Raw genomic sequence first — 16,794 nt, 5'->3', positions numbered from 1 at the left:
TTTGCTACCTTTACCCCTAGTTTGCCTTTTGTTGCTGCTTGATAACTTTTCTTCTTCCTGGATGCAAATTTTTCAGATTTTTTTGTTGTGGCCTTTGGGGGGTTGTCCTTTGAGCTAGCGGCCACTGTCCTCTTCTTCTTTTTGGCCTTGGCTTTCTTTTTCTGCAAACGTGGTGAAAGATGGAATGGGAAAACATAAATAAAATGAAAAGAAAATGCAGAAAGAAAGCATGAATGAAAGGAGGGTAAGCAAACGTGAGATGAATGCTGTCAGCTGTGAGGCCTTCCAACTCTAAGTGAAAGTAAGTGTTACAGCTATAGAGTAAAGAAATGAGTGAAAGGAAATCATTAAGTTTATATGCAGAGGACACAAAATGACAAACCACATGGTAGGGGACAGCTGGACACCACACAACAAACAGACCAGATTGTTACCTCTGTTTGTGCTACCGTCTCCTCGAATAGTGGGGGTCCCTCTGTTACAGAGTCAGTTTCTTTATAATCTGCATCCCCATACTCATAGTCATATTCGATAAAATCTTCTGCTGTATACTACATTGCAAATGGAAAAATATCAGGCATTCCCATGTTAGTGGCAGCAAACTATATTAGCAAAACTGGAAAGCATCTTAACCTTTACTTAGGAGTAAAGCTTAAGGAAATAAGGTAGCATAAACAATTCAATATAGTTATTCATTTGGGGGAAATAAAAACCCTAATACAATTTCTTTTTCTTTTTTTTAATGGCCCAATACAAAAGTAATAAAAAAGCAAGTACTAGTGCCAGGCAAAAACACTCTTATTGGACTGCACAGAAGAGTCAGCTATAATTTGGATTACTGAGTGCTCCAACTGACCTTTGTGAAATCATATACTTATCTGCTCTTTAAGTCCAAGTAATACATCTCTCTACCTATACTCTTTTACCTGTATGTCTTCTGGTGACTAGAAGAACTAGAGAGATACCAACGTCCAACATGAATACAGTAAATAACTTATAATTCAGGTAAGAGGCCACAACACACAAATATCCATGGCTATCCTCTTGTTTGCTGGAGAGTTCCCAATACCAGGGCAGTTCCATGGCACACATGTTCTGAGCAAATTCTACGCTTTATTGGCATAATTGCATTTAAAGGTCAGATCCTCAGTTGCTGTAAATTGCTCCATAGCTCTGTATCTATAGCTAACATCAGATGAAGATTTGGCCCACAGAACTTTTAAAAGAGAAAATAGGTTTAGAATTAGTTTGTGTAACATTGCGCACGTGAACTAGTCAGGCAGGAACTCCTGAGCTGTAATCTTGGCTCTGCCATGAAGACATTGGTCTAGATATTAGGTGCACCAGGTGCTACTGATCACAGTTGAAAAGAAAGGGCAGCTTTAAACTTTCTGCCCCCCTCTTGCTTGCAGCTGCACAACTTGTTGGTCCTGTAAATTAAAGCAGTCTCATGGCTGCTACCAATTATCTTTACATCTGCAGGGAGTCAAATGAAGGTACAGCTGTGTCCAGGATCTGATGCTTTCCCTCGTTTAGGAAGAAATGTTCTAATGTGCCTCATGAAGAATAGCCACTTCCAAAATATCCTTTATCCTGCTATAAACTAACATCACTGTCTGTAAAACGAAGGAAGTATCTATTTGCTTAATTAGATGGCTGATAGGATTAGTATATTACACTTCCAAACGACTCTGAGGATTCCTAGATGTCATAAATATCATCAGCATTAAAGACAGATTGACATTTTAATAGAAATTGTATAAAGGATTAAAAAAAATCTCCATATTCAAATATATATTCCACCATGTGGCCAATGATACAGGTTTAGCTGTTTTCCCTGGCAACGGCTTTTGATACAATTATCGTACTTATGCTTGAATACATTTTATTCAGCAGAAAATATGGAGATACTGAAAGGCCTTAAGCACTTGCAAATCCCTAAACATGGGTTTCTGTTACTTCACTCCTCTGACACCTCTAGCTAATTATAACTTTTTGTAACTATTAACAAAACATATCATTTTCTACTATGATCACCAGTTAACTTGCTTTTTTCATTACATGCACTTCTTGTATTGATAGTTGCCTTTCCTTAAAAAGAAGATACGATTTTTCTTAGTAAGTCAGAAGTCTTTTATTTGATTGCCCTCTTGATTATTTCTGCACACACACAACTTGGTTAGCCATTCATCTTGGTTAGACATTCTTTAAACATATAGAAAGAAAGTGACATTCTTTTGTTAATTGTCCCAATCTCTATTGCATACTTATAACAGAAAACTGAAATTAAATAATAGAACATTACCATTTAAAGTGGAGGGTGTCCTCTCTTTGAAGTATATTGGCCCTTTACATCTGCCTATTATATGATTTAAACTGTGCTTTGATTCCATCAGTGATATCATTGCCATGACTTGCCGAAAAAGTTGATTCTATCTATGCTGTTCAAAAGCAGCAGCATTTTAGAGTTAGGTCTGACAAGTTACACGTGATCATTCTCTCCCTGTTTGGTAAATTAAGACTCAATTCTACTCCCAGTGAAGTCAATGAAACAAGTGGTATTGTCCAAGGGCCTCATGAGAAGTGATGATATATTTTTACAGATGTGTACATGTATAAAAACAAGTTGTCTGGCTTCTGCAGTTCTAGAAATGCACCTCTATACAACTTGTTTCTATTGGAGAATGCCACTGACAACCAGAAAAGAAAACACAGTGGCACATTTCTAGGAGACCATAAGAAAGAAGTAAAAAGTAAAAGAAGTAAACAACAACAAAAAAAACCACATGGGTAAAAATAGCCCTTTGAAATGATAGCACTGAAACAGTCATATCTTTTTAGAAATGATTAAAATGTGTGCAAATTAAATGATTAAAATGTGTGCAAATGCTGATTTGTTTATCTTCTGTCAACAAGTCTATGCTGATATACAAGAAAAAAAAAGCATTTAGTGGAATGTAACTCTTCATATTCAGTTATTCATGCCAAACAGTGACAATCAGTTACACACTTTTAAATGTTTCCTCAGCCAAACAAAATGAATCAAACACTCTGCAACATAATTTTTGCTGATACCAAAACAATAGACACTACCTGTCTTAAATATTGTCCAATACCTTAAGGGATAGGTGGAGGATGATTTGGGGGAGAATTACTGTTTCCTTAGCAGGATTTAAATTTAAATATACTGTTAGGAGTTTGTTTTAATAACTTTCAGTCAAACAGATTCCTTTTTAACAAGCACTGTAGAACTATTCTGAAACTGGAAGCATTCATTCCAAAATTCATCTTGGATTATTAATAATTAAAATATAACTGTGTGTTGCTCAGTATTATAACTGATTTTCCAATCTCAGCACTATTGCATCTCTCAAGGAAAGGTGAATGGCTGTGCTCAACAGTGCCAACTATGTGACTAATAAAATAACAACAGTGGGTTACAAAAAGTTCTTCAGAGGCCACAAACTAAGCAGAAATGTTGACTGGGAAAAAAAAAAAGACAGGAAAAACATCTGTGCCAGGTATTAAAAAAGAAAGTAGTAAATAAATTGATATTAATGCTAAAATCTGCCAGAGGCATAGTTTGGAAAGCCAGACGTATATGAATGGAAACTAGAAAACACTCATACAACAGCATGAATATGTGGAGGGATCTACTGCATCATGCATAAACACCGGGAAAAATACTTTTGGGGATTGTGCTTTATTTGTTTCTATTAAAGAAAATGAAACTTTCTTCATATATGTAAAATATTGTCACAAATACAGTGGTACATTTGGGTTACAATGATATGCAGGCACACAGACAAAAAGAACAGGAATGGATGAGAAGTGGGGAATGACAGTTTCCATCCTGGAATAAGATTACTGCCAAGCAAGTGAAGATCTTCTCCGTGACCTTTTTGTTTTATTTTGTCTTCTGTTTTTAGTACACAATATCAGAGGGGCATTATGGAAACTCTGGAACCTACAAGCTAGGACATGCGGCCATCATGCTGAAACCATATTCATGTAGTTTGTGATTCGGAGTAGTTTGTAGTCCCCTGGTATAAGGGGGAGAATTGAGGATACACACTAGCCCTAAGCTTGCTGATCTTGTTCTTAGCAACCCTGTCTTTCCAGAGCTTTCTGATTTTTAGCAACCCTTCTTTCCAGACCATTCTTTCTGAAAGACCAGAAATCTTGTTCTTTCATACCATCCAGTAAATGGAGGGAATACGTTTTTTCTACTGCACAGGTTCTGTTGCAACTAGAGAAACCGGCTGCAATACCTTACAAGTGTATTTCCCAAGGCACGATCTTTCCAAAAGGAGGAATGCATTTCTACACCCCAAACTGGTGCAAAGATGTATTTTACAGATATGATTTACTCCACAGTAGGATTTTATCAACTCAACCTGATAAAGGCCGTTCCTCTTCTTTAAGATGAGACTAGAAGACTGGTGAAGGACTGGTCAGTTAAATAAGGACTAAATTTACAAACACCAGGAGCAGGTTTCATGGGGTAAACAGTGGGGCTTTAGTCACCTGCTGTGACACTGGCAACTCACACATGCCCTGCTATTAACAGCCAAGAGTGAATATGTGGCATTTAACCCTTCTCCTTCTGGAGCTACACAACTACAAGGTCACCTTTATCAGATGACTTGAGGCAGAGGTATGCCCCACTCAGTCTGGGGCCTCAACAAACCCTGACAAGAGCACCTTCAAATTTTGGATGTTACCATTTCTGAGTAGAAAACCCATGATACCTCAGGCCTTAGTATTAGTTCTGTCATTAGCTGGAGAGGTATGGGGCACTCCCAGAAATCGGTCATGGTTGCACTGTTAATAAGGGGATGGAGGATAGTAGATTCTTTTGAAAATGTAGGAAAAGTACCTAGAATTTCATAATTAATTAGTAGAGAAAGAGTCTGTACACAAAAAGGTATCTTCTGCCTCTTTCTAAATTTAGTCAAGGCTATTACGTCCAGTTTATAGGGAATGAAAACAGGTATCACAGAGACGAGGAGTGTAAGTGAAGAGAAAATTATTTCCTTTGTTAGCTATATAATAAAGGAAGATATTACTGGCTAGTAATGCAGTCAGAGAATCAAGAAGCTGGAAAGGCTTTTAAAGAAACATTCAGATTGTGGAGCATTCTGATGATCCTCCTATGGGTATAGACTTAGCCAAATGCAAGCTATATCTTCCACAGCTGTGCAGCATTATTTCAATCCTGCTCAAGTCGAGCTTTCTCTATCATATTTTACCCTAGGCTCTAATTCTGCTAGACAAGGGGATGTTTATAAATAGCTCTGAGACAACAGAGATGAAATTCCCACAACTTTTACCTTTCCCAATAATTTTACATTAACAAGAAAAAGATGGCATGCATGATATTTAGTTCAGTTAGGACCTCATATTGGAAAATAGCTGGAATTTAGTGAGGGATTTCTGCTAAGAGGCATCAGGTAACACATACTTCAAACATAATGCAATTTTCTTTTGTTTTTCTTTCTTCTGTTGTAAGACCACCAATAGTTACAGCACAGCCATCCTTGTAATGAATATTGCATATGACTGTTTTCTTACAAATGAAAGGAAGAATAAAACCTGCTGTTTCTTGATGGGACAAAATCTTTCCACTATGATCTCATGCTTTCTTTACCAGAGCAATTATATTACACTACCAGAACCTCATGCAATTCCAATTAAAGAGATGAACTGTTTTCTTCATCAGATGAATTTCAGAAGCAAAAGATCAGCAGCATGCAAGGCATATTTCAACTGTGGAATGACTTAAATTTTCTGAGGACAGCCTTACTTTGAAAATGAATTCTTCTGCTATCCATATAGAAATTACTTGGAAATCTATCCCCCCCATCCTGAGATGTAGATTTTAGCAATTTTTACTTTACTTTTCCAAATTAGGAGGAACCAGGAGAAAATGACACATAGCAATCTATATCCTAAACCAATAAACTGTTATAAGCTCAGTTTTTTTATTGCCTAAAGATTATACTAAATGATCTAGGCAAAGATTACTTTGAACCATTCTAGGCCCAGTAATACTTTACGAAATGCAATAAAATAAAGGATGTCAAACAAAATGAAACTTTTTAAGAAAGTAATGAAAGGAAGGAGATAAAAGAAGATAGGAGCAAAATCTTCAACTTCCAAAGACAGACTATGTGAAAATAAGAACAAACACTAAAAGGTCTGTATTAAGTTAACTGCCTAAAGAAAAATGCTCTTTCTATATGTACAAAGAGAGCTAGGAAGCTTGTTATTTTTACAGCCTGCTAAGTTAACTAACTGCAGTACTCAATGTGATTGAAACTGAACATGAAAACAGCTCATTTCCTATATTCTTCAGAAAATTAGACTTTCTGATCAGCCAAACAACTGAAAGAAATGACACTAAATTAACTGGAAGGATGTCTGAAAACCTCCCAGACGACATATAGAGGTGCCATTTGCATCTTTACTTCCAAGTTCATTTCATTAAAGGCACACATTTCATTTCTTCAAGTAATCCACTTGTTTGGGATAGGTCCAAAATAAATGAAGCAGAGTTCCTTCAGGGAGCAATTTCTCCAGCAGGAGTCAGGCGGTGTAATTTATTAGGTTGCAGAAGAACCTTCCAAGAGAAGATTTGAAAGCCTGATAGCTGGGGCCATTGAAAACTAGACCTGACGACACTCCAGAAAATATACTATAGGGTACAGTCCAACATCAGCGAAGATGGAGTACATGACTGAGTAGGTCTTTCCCTGCTCTAATTTCTGTGAGTTGGCCAAACATATGTGATTGAACTGTAACAGAGTTTAATGCATTTCCATTTATAGCAGAAGGGATTTTGAACACAAGACAGAAGTCAGACTAATCAGAAGGTATTTATAAGAGAAGCATAGAGGCCTAACTTCCTTAGGAAATTAATCCTGATAATTTTTTAATATAATTTGATACCCATATTCAATCCTTAAAACCTAAGTTCAGCATGAAACAATTTTAACGATCACTGAGGCTATCGAGTTAGATGTGCAGATTACAGTTGCTGCTAGAGGACATGTTTTGTATCTGATTATAATGAAATCTTATGAGAAATTCTCAGTAAGAATGACTGGTGCCATTTTGGAATTATCCTGAAAGTGAATTAATCTTAAAGCCCAATACAAAAAAAGCCCCTCTGAAATAAAAGAGCAGGATGGAGTAAAAAGCTTAAATAAAATCAACAAAATAAAAGACCCTTTTCTGCCAAAGACACTATTCAGCTAAATGGCCAATTTGCCAATAAGTATTTTCATAAACTCTGCAATGTATCTGAATGTATAGCACCAAAAGCTCCACAGTAACTCATCCTATCTTTGAACTCAAAAATTCAACCAATATTATTAACCATCAGACTTTGTAAGAAAGAGTACTGTTGCTGTAAAAATAAAATTCTAAGATGGAAGAATAACTGTTTAGTACAGAGAATTGACATTTTTCATTTATTTCTCCTCCCTACTTCTTGTCAATTTAGTTATTAAGTAATAATGATTAAGTAATAATTTTAATAATTAAGTAAAAATTTGGTTTGGCCCATTTGGGAAGTACTCTCTCTCCCTATTCAAGCTTGAGCATTTTCTGTAGTCAGATACCCTTTCTTTTTCCTCCAGAAGCAAATACAAAACCACAATTTTTGTAGTAAATTCTAGGCAACACTTTACTGGTGCAGTGACAACAGCTGAGGTTATCACTCTACACTTAAGAGGTTATGGAAACTTGTACATAGCTATTCACAATCAAGCACGGGGACAGCTTATGCACAGATAAATTAAAGCATGTCTTGAAGGCAGAAATGAATAGAAAAGAAACAACAGAGTAAATTGTGTGGATGTTACTGTTAATCTATTTATTACCACTCGAGTGCTTTCCCATTTTCTAATTTCAGACTGAATGACACCCAGGTCAGAAGAAGTCAGGGACAAAACACAGAGGAATAAAAGCATTTGGCACAGGAAAGTCACCCATGCACATCTCTATTCTGTCTAGCCTGAACTGTCCACAGAAAGTCTGACAGTCCTGGCAAACAACCAAACTCAACAGATTTAAAGAGCCAGTACGCAAAAAGTAGTCAAGGGTTACCCAGCTAAACGGACCTTGTTTAGATAGATATAACAGTTACCTGGATCCAACAAGTGACTGATACACTTAAAATGGAACCGGAAATACAGCATCCAACTCCAAAGCTTATGCCTTGAAGTCCTTAGATTACTCCTACCTAAACCCCATAAAGGAAGGGAGAGGTGATGGGAGAGGAGACAGGAGGTTGACCTTGGGTAGGTAAGAGAATGAGATGGGGATTGGGGTAGCTCAGCTGACTAAGCCTAGACTTTAGAGAAGGGTGGAATTTAAGATAGGTCCTCCCTTCGTAGCCTGGCTAGATCTATGTCTTCATTCAGTCAGCTTGCTGGTTTTGTGAGTCCCATTGTGCAATGCTTAATTCTCCCTGAGACTTATTTAGGATGACCTCAGCACTTAATTCAGGAATGAGAATACCCTGCACCTAAAAGGTAGGAACTGGAATGCACTGTTGCATCTCTCAAATTGCCTTTTGAATCTGAGCCTAAGGCAAGAAGAAAACTTCAAAAGAAAAAGAAAATCTCAGCATAGCACTTTACATAAGTAAAGACACTGATTCTAAATCAGCATCCAATAAATCTACATACAAGAGTGGAGTCAAGGTCTTAAGACAACCCATATGAAACAAATCCAAAATTTTAGACAACAAATACTGCACTCCTGATATTGCAATTGTGTGACGTGAATTCTCAGGCTCATTTAATGGGATGGGGATTCACTACAATACCTTCCATTAATTTTCCGATTTTTTTGTTGATAAGTTATATTTAGTTCAGATGAAGTCTCAACTCTTACCCCCCACAAACACACAAAAAATTCTACCTGCTGAACTTGAAGGATAGCATGAGTGAGGTGGAAATGAGTACAGAGAAGAAAAGGACTTGTTTAATTGCTATTGAAAGAAATGCCGACAAAACTACAACCTTGGGTATTTTAAATTTTCTTCTACATTTGATTAAGTTTGCCCCTTTGCAGAAGCAAAACACTGCCTTGAGTGATGTGGATTACACTCAGTTAAACAGACAAAGTACTTCTGTGGATCTTGCCTTTAAACCTTCATCATCTTAGCCAAAACTTTCTCTCTCCAGATGCTTTTAGTGGTCTAAAAATCATCCAATTTTTCAGAATAACTCCATTCCCAGGCTGTGAACATGCCAGGAGATGACAGAAGTTTATGTTATCAGTAGGAATCCTCTTTAGCTTCCTAGGTGCAACTCCACAAACTTAATTTACTATATGTCCTTTTTGTTTCATGGACAAGAGCCAACCATTTCCTCTGTGTTTTGTAGTCAGTGCTAGTAACACACATTAGCAGGCTCTGCAATCACTTAATTTGCCTCTTTCCTCCAAGTCAAGTATCAGTTTCTTGTTCTGGTCTGCAGTAATTCAGAAGCTCAGAAATGTAAAGCCAGAAGGGACCATTAGATCACCTTGACTAACTCCTGTATATTTTCAGACTCCAAATTTTCTTTCAGTCCCCCTTGTATTGAGTCCAATAACCTGCACTCAACTAAAGCATAAATTACATTTGCCAAAACACATCCTTTGGAAAGGCACTGATCCTTGGTTTGAAAATATCTGTTTAGAGATACACCACTTTAATAGTTTGTTCTTTCATTAATAAAAAGTTTAGTAGCTTCTTTCCTCTGTGAAATTACCTGACTTTCCTTCTTTTCATTTTTTTCCCTCTATTTGTATGCGGTCAATATTTTCTTCTTGTGAAGGTACTTGACATATGCTAACTGGGCTAGCTTTCAATCTTTTGTTCTTATTGTGGACAAGTCAAAGACATCAAGTTTTCCAAGTCCCTAAGTCACAGCAAGTCTGTAGCTCTTACCTGAATCCTTTACGTTTTTGTGATTGTTTTAGTGACTAAACACCAAGACTGTATGTGATGTTCCAGTACATGTTTTAATCAGAAGCATACAGAGAAGTAAAATTTCATCTGCATTCTTATTTCTTTGTTTACATACCAAGGCACGCATTGCCTTTTTTGCCACGGCTTTGCTTTGAGTGCTCATATACAAATTATTTCCACACTTTGAGATCCAGAGTCTTCCGGGGCAATTGCCAACAAACTTTTTAAGCTTATGCTGGCTTAAGCCAAAACTGATGCTGAAAGCCACAATCCTGCCTTGCCTTTAGCCCAGTGCTGCCTCTTCCCTTTTTCTATCACAAGAGTTTGTGAGAAAACCCGACAGATCGAACCAGGAAACCAATCTAGCTAAACAGTTATCTTTTCATGTTAGCTTTAAGCCAGATCAGTATCCCAGTTTTGTCAATCATGTACCCCTCAAATTGCTTGCACTGGCATAGCAACAGAGGAAGCCTGGGGATAGGCACAATCAGCAGCATGCAACAGGTTCTTTTGTCAGCATGTGCATCCAAGTTTGAAGCATTCATCAAACTTACAGCTGCATGTATGCACGTACGTTCCCAAGCACCCTAGGACTGGCCTGCATTTCTTTTTTTTGTTGGATATATGTAACTTGTTTTAGTTGAATTAACATACAGATCTGGAATACTCTGTTATCACTATTTACCAGTCTGCAATATCATGACATGGACAAAATTTAATAGCATTCATTTTACACTTATTTCTAGATTGCTAGCCTCTACCCTTAAGAAGCTCCAATAAAAAGTTCATTCAGTGATGGCATTCTGTTTTTAGTAATTTCTGAAATACAGCAGCCAGATTTGAATCCTTTTATCAGGTACTTTATTTTTATCATATAATGTTATGTTTTTAATTCAAATATCATGTATTGACAAATCAGCAGCTTCACAAAAGTCTAAGTATACAAATTCTACAAATTTGATAGTGATAATGGATAATCTCAAAGCATGCAATCAGGCTTGTCTGAAAACATTGATTTCCACATAGACTGGCTGTAATTATATTTTTATCTTGTAATATCTTATTAAATTAATTTTGCAATCATCTATCATAAAACACATTTCTAAAAAAATCAGCAATGGTATCTTCTATAACTTCCTCCAATCCATATTTAAGACTTGTTTCACTTATTTCCTTGAAAATTATTATCAGTGTGATTTGTTAGGCTGCATCTCAGAAGCTAATGAAGTAGCCTGCTGCATGCATGGGCGGCATGCCTTCTTATCTTATAGCAGACAATTCTATCATTCTGGGCAATTCAGTCAAGCAGTTAATCCATTTCATATTCATCCCACTTATTCATTGCACTGGTAGTATTACTGATGTGATTACTTCAGATGACTATTTCACAACATGTTAAAAAGATCCATTGACTTCACTGGGAATATTCATATAAACCTATGTGTGTACACTCTTGGACAGCGATCAGGAAATTGTGTCTTCAGTTCAGAAACCAAAGTGATTCAACAACCACTCAGACCAATCAATGGACGCAAACAGAAATGAGACTTTTCCATTTTATTATTATTATTATTTTATCCTTTCAAATTCACTTGAAAATGTTATATTACAAATTAAGAACTTTTATTTTACTTTTTTCTTTGTAGGTGTTCCCACAAACTGTCTGTATTTTCAGATTATCAAAGTGTAAAATGAGGGCCTTAGAAAAGCATACTAAAAAGTACTAACTTTTACAATGACTGATGAATTTAATGGTAAAGTATCTGCTGACTTTAGTGGCTATTACATTACGCTGTAAACTATCTCTGTTCAGGATGTCCAAGGAGAACAGTGCACGACTGATTTTATGGTACCCTTTCTCAGTTGATAGGATAATGTTTGGTGCTGACCAACTGTTTTCAATGTGTGCAGTATATATTTGGATACTCTACACTATGAGCATATAATTATACATGTGCACACACATAGGTTTTATAACTATGATAAGAGGCTTATTCTTTTGATCTACACAGGAGTGCTAGTTCTCAACTGCTGCTAGCATCAAACAGCTTTGACATAATATAAACATAAAATTTGACAGAGGGAGATTCAGCTAGTTATTCATTATGAAGAAAATGTAGTCCCTGAGCCTATTTTATTCATTTCCTACATCCTTTAGAAATATTGAATTAAAGTCTTATAATTCAGCAGTAGTCATTGCTAATAACTGAGCACAAGTACTCATTCAAATTAATCAAGAGGTAGGTAAGACTTGAATCTACAATCTGATTCCAGCCGATTTTTGTGGACTCCAAGTCTTGTCCACATTTATTGCACCGAAGGACAGGAGCCATCATCGCCATCAGTGGTGGCCTGAGCAAGCAAATATTTGCAAACTGTCTAAGCCATGTTAACTCCTGCTTAGGAGTTGATGGCACTTTGGAGGTGACAGTACTACCCACTTAGTTAATACATTTTACGTATTTAGATATAGTCTTGTTCAAGAAAGAGACCAGGAGATGATTATCAACATTTTCCCATAAAGATCAGTTCATTAGATTGACTCCTCTTTGGTCTTATTTCAAAATAGAAAAGCTCTAGCCCATTCAAACTTTCCTAGTCTTCACACAGGAAATATAAAAAAAGAAAAACAGAATGGTAAAACACATAGCAGCAAAGCCCAGGAAAGTTCCCAAGCAAAATTTCAAATTTAATAAGCAGAAAAAAATTGTTTTATTTTGCTGTCTTTTATTTTCTTCCCATAGAATATCAACCACGTGCTTTCACCCTGATCTGTTTTGGAACATAGTGCATGGAGATCCACACAGGCAGGCAAATGGACATAAGATTCTACATGATGCTCACAAAGAGACTGGGCTTCGGGCACTATAATGTAATGTATAGGCCACTGCGTATGTGCAGGTGACCTGATACATCTCAAATTGAACTTCTGATGCAATGGATGTGAGAATCCCCTTGAACTAAGTTTGGGGCCCCATGGACCTTTGTCATATGATGATATAGTTTTCAGTCAGATAGAACAGTAACAACAAATTATCATGTATTTAGGAAAAATTCTGTCTCAAAATTGCCTCAAAGCAGGTGTTTTAGATTCTGCAAGTTTTTAATGCTGATCTCTTGAGCATTTGAGTAACAATAGCCAGTCAGATCACACACAGTTGGGTGCATGCTGACTGTCCAGAACCAAGTTCAATTAAGACTAGTTATATTTCGCAAAAGCTCTTCCACTTTACAATGTCAGAAATATGAGACAATTTTGATAGAAGTATTTGGAACATGTTACAATACTTACAATGGCTGATTCTCAGAGGACTAATCTGAGGTTCCTCAGTTGCCTTTAGCAAATTACTCAGTTTATGGCTGTGAGAACTGTCTACAGTGACAAATTATTTCTGTGAGTGCTAATTTTTTTTTATTACTGGGAAAAATTCCAACTGTGTCTTGTCCCTTTTGATACTTATCTGCTAGCAGAGCTGTCTGAAAGGATTTAGTATGTACGTGCATTTGTGCACTGGATATAGCTCATAGCATACATGACATTTCTAGTAGCAGAACTTTACAAGTGCAAAATACTCATACCTCCCATATCTTTTAAATGTGGCATTTCGGGGTATTCAGCATCAGCAAAATCACAAATATACAAAGAAGCAGCAAATAGGCACAACTAAAAGAACTCAGATTGCTACCATTTTTTAAAGGAATTATAGTTTAACTTTTACTGAGCATGCTGGAATTTAAATACAATAGTGATAGGCTCCTTCAAGTACTTGTCATAAATGAGTGGGTAGCAAAAAGGAATGCACTCCTGCAACCTTCTTCCTTCATGTCTAGAATAATGTATGCCATTTAGCTATAATTAAATGCTCCCTGGGTAACTTGTATCCAGCAAAACCACTAATGTGCAATAAATCTAGTAATACATGACTGATTACTCACCTCATCAACTTGAGGATCTTGAGCCTGAGCAGCATTGGGCACTGGGGAATCACAGTCTGGGCTATAATGCTCGCAATAGTCATATGCAGCTCTGGGGTCAGCTATAATCAACAGCTGCTGGATTTCACCCTGCAAGAAAGCATATACAGATTAAACAACAGAACCAAAGATTGCCTACTGCAGTTCATCAGAAGGACAGAGCTTTCATGTAGGAAAAAAAAAAAGGCATACAATACATGTACTAGACATTACACTAATATTTGTGGTTTTATATAACATATCTACTTAATTTATAGATGCCATTTTCCATTCAGACTGACTTCAAAATGATTTTCAGTGGTCACATCACATGAAAATGATGCTTTTACAGGGATGCAGAACAATTTAACTACAAAAGGCCAGATCTGGAAGTTTTTGCATAGAGATTGCCTGTGTAAGGAGTAGGTAAATAAAAGGGTAAAAATTCTGGGATATCTAGAATCCATGTGGAAATCCCTGAAAATATTAAACTAACTAATTTTTAACCCATGAAACTTTTCTATGAGTTTTGGTTCAGATAAACTTTGCAAAGCTCTGTTCTGAACAAATAAAAATGAATTAAAATCTCTTGTAATGTATTATGTACCATTCCAAAATAAACAAGGACTAAGAAAGTACTGAGAGCAAAATGAGAAAGTCTGTAAATGGAAGTTATCTTCCGGTGATAATGATTCTAATACTTAATCATTTATATTATGAGCAATGTAAGGAGGTTGAAAATTCCAGAATGCCCACAGCAGACACCCTCTGTTTTACCTTCTCTAGATCATTCATTATTTTATAGACCTTGTTCCCTTATTTATGCTTGATCTTAAGACAACAGTTACAATCATTTAAATCTTTCTTCATTTAAGGGTTCTTTTCTAAGGTTTTCATGACTTTTTCTGTCTTTTTCGAAGTTATATATAGATATCGTGTCTGAGACAGCATGACCAGTATTTGACATAATAATACAATATTCCAAATTGTGTAGTACCACTGATACGTATGAATCACTGGAAATGAATATAAATTGCCAATTCCAAGGTTGATTTTTCTTTGAGCCCACTATGCAGCATTAGCACTCTTCATCTGGCAGTAGATGCACCTGCTAGGTGAAATCACACATGGCCAAAGAGACAGTTACTATGCTCTGCTGCAGAAATGTGCGCCACCCCACATGGCCCTGTGCTCAAAAAGATTCCCCCTGAATTCAGCACAGCACCTCAGTCTCATCCTTGATTCGATGCAATATGTGACTAGAGCTGGTAACAGGCTGCTATATGTGCAGGGGCCAAGCAGCAAGGTCCACTTAATAAATTGAGCTTAGCAGCTCACACTGTCTGGTGTTTCTTTTCCTCCCATGACAACTACATATTGAGACTGGCTGATATGTGGGTGTTACATTCTCTCTCATATTGGCTATATTCTTATATATTCTTATATAGCCAATGGCCATATGTCTCATATTGGTCAGACACATTTCTGAGAAAAGATATCTAACTTAGAATGTCTTAAGAAAGCACCACCATAGTGAAAAGACAACTAAAGCAAACTGTTACTGCCACAAGCTTTTGAATGGCCAAATAAATGTATGGGAACATGGTTTGTAAGACTTCAGCTATAACTGAGTAGAAAATGAAAGTGTGAGGGTGACATTTTATGAAGGTGTCATTTTCAAAGAAAGTGTGTTAACACTTCTTTTTTGTATCATAAATCATAGCGTAATTCCTGAGATGGATGAGGAATTGACACAGTCTAGCTATGAATCACTGATTCTAGGCATTAATAAGTTTCACATCACCTGCATTACCACAGGAATATGTTCATGTCTCCATCCCCAAAATGTCTGCAGAATATATATTGAGATGAACAGAACATATTATAGAGGACAAAGAATCAAAAGCATATTCATAAGCTTGCATCCAAATGAGAAATGCAGTTAATGAACTTTAAAGCCATTTAACTTCTAAGTATTGTTATGAACAACATCTGTTCACTAGAATGTTCAGAGAAAATGATAGCGTTAGCGTTCTGAATAACATCCTCACTATTGTTCCCACAGCACAACAAGGCCAACTAATACCAACCGGACTAGCCGCAAAATTCTGGCTGAACATGCTGTCTGGTTTGGAAAGGAGAAGGTGGGAAGGTGTAACTCCCGCTCTGTCATTTTCATGCTGTTTGTTTACTTGTTCACTGGGAACCAGTCTAAATTCCTAAGATTTAATTCAAGGCACTTCCTAGCTACCAGCATGCAGCTCAGCATGCAAGTGATCAGCTACAGTGCTGACAGTTTGCATCACATCTATGATCCCATAGAAGAGGGGGAAAAAATAAAAAAAAGACTGTACCAGAGACACAGTTATTGGAATCAAACATACTTAAGTGACCAATATGTAAATATATAATATAGAATATGCTGAAATAAAAGTTCTAATACTTAACAAATGTTATTTTCTTCTCTATTTCCATATATCACATGTAAAAACAACATCATACTGAAAAGACCCACTATTCTGGATAATAAAAATGGCCCTGATGAGATCCCCTACAGAGACTGCATGTTTATCATTTTCCACAGAAAGCTGTCTGGTATCCAGTGTATTTCTTAATGTAGTGGTACCATTTAGGCTGCTTTAGGTAAATTCCTGCCAACTTTTCCACTATAAATTTTCTTTATACAGGAGCTTCTTACTCTATCACAAAAATAAGGTTGTTGAAAGTTGGCACACGTTCTAGGTCAAAGCCCATTAAGTTCAGTCTCTCACTGTATTTCACCCCAAAGATGGCTGTTTACTTCTGGCATTTGTATTACTTAAATTTTCAAGACTTTATAAGCTACTAATGTAATTTTATTTTGTTTTTACCAA

At 36.5% G+C, this 16,794-nt stretch overlaps 1 protein-coding gene across 1 annotated transcript in view; it reads right to left on the bottom strand.

Moving 5' to 3' along the window:
* COL11A1 (collagen type XI alpha 1 chain) overlaps window positions 1-16,794 on the bottom strand; it is a 173,878-nt gene that overhangs the window by 119,696 nt on the left and 37,388 nt on the right. The window contains exons 5-6 of the mRNA XM_067300830.1: window positions 13,904-14,032; window positions 435-551 (exon numbers count right to left, since the gene is read on the bottom strand). Of these exons, the coding sequence (XP_067156931.1) occupies window positions 435-551; window positions 13,904-14,032 (246 nt within the window). The remainder of the gene's footprint in view (window positions 1-434; window positions 552-13,903; window positions 14,033-16,794) is intronic.

The sequence above is a fragment of the Apteryx mantelli genome, chromosome 8, assembly GCF_036417845.1.
Source record: "Apteryx mantelli isolate bAptMan1 chromosome 8, bAptMan1.hap1, whole genome shotgun sequence".
Lineage (NCBI taxonomy): Eukaryota > Metazoa > Chordata > Aves > Apterygiformes > Apterygidae > Apteryx > Apteryx mantelli.
The sequence above is the reverse complement of the archived record's forward strand: the minus strand, read 5'-3'. Positions and strand labels throughout refer to the sequence as shown.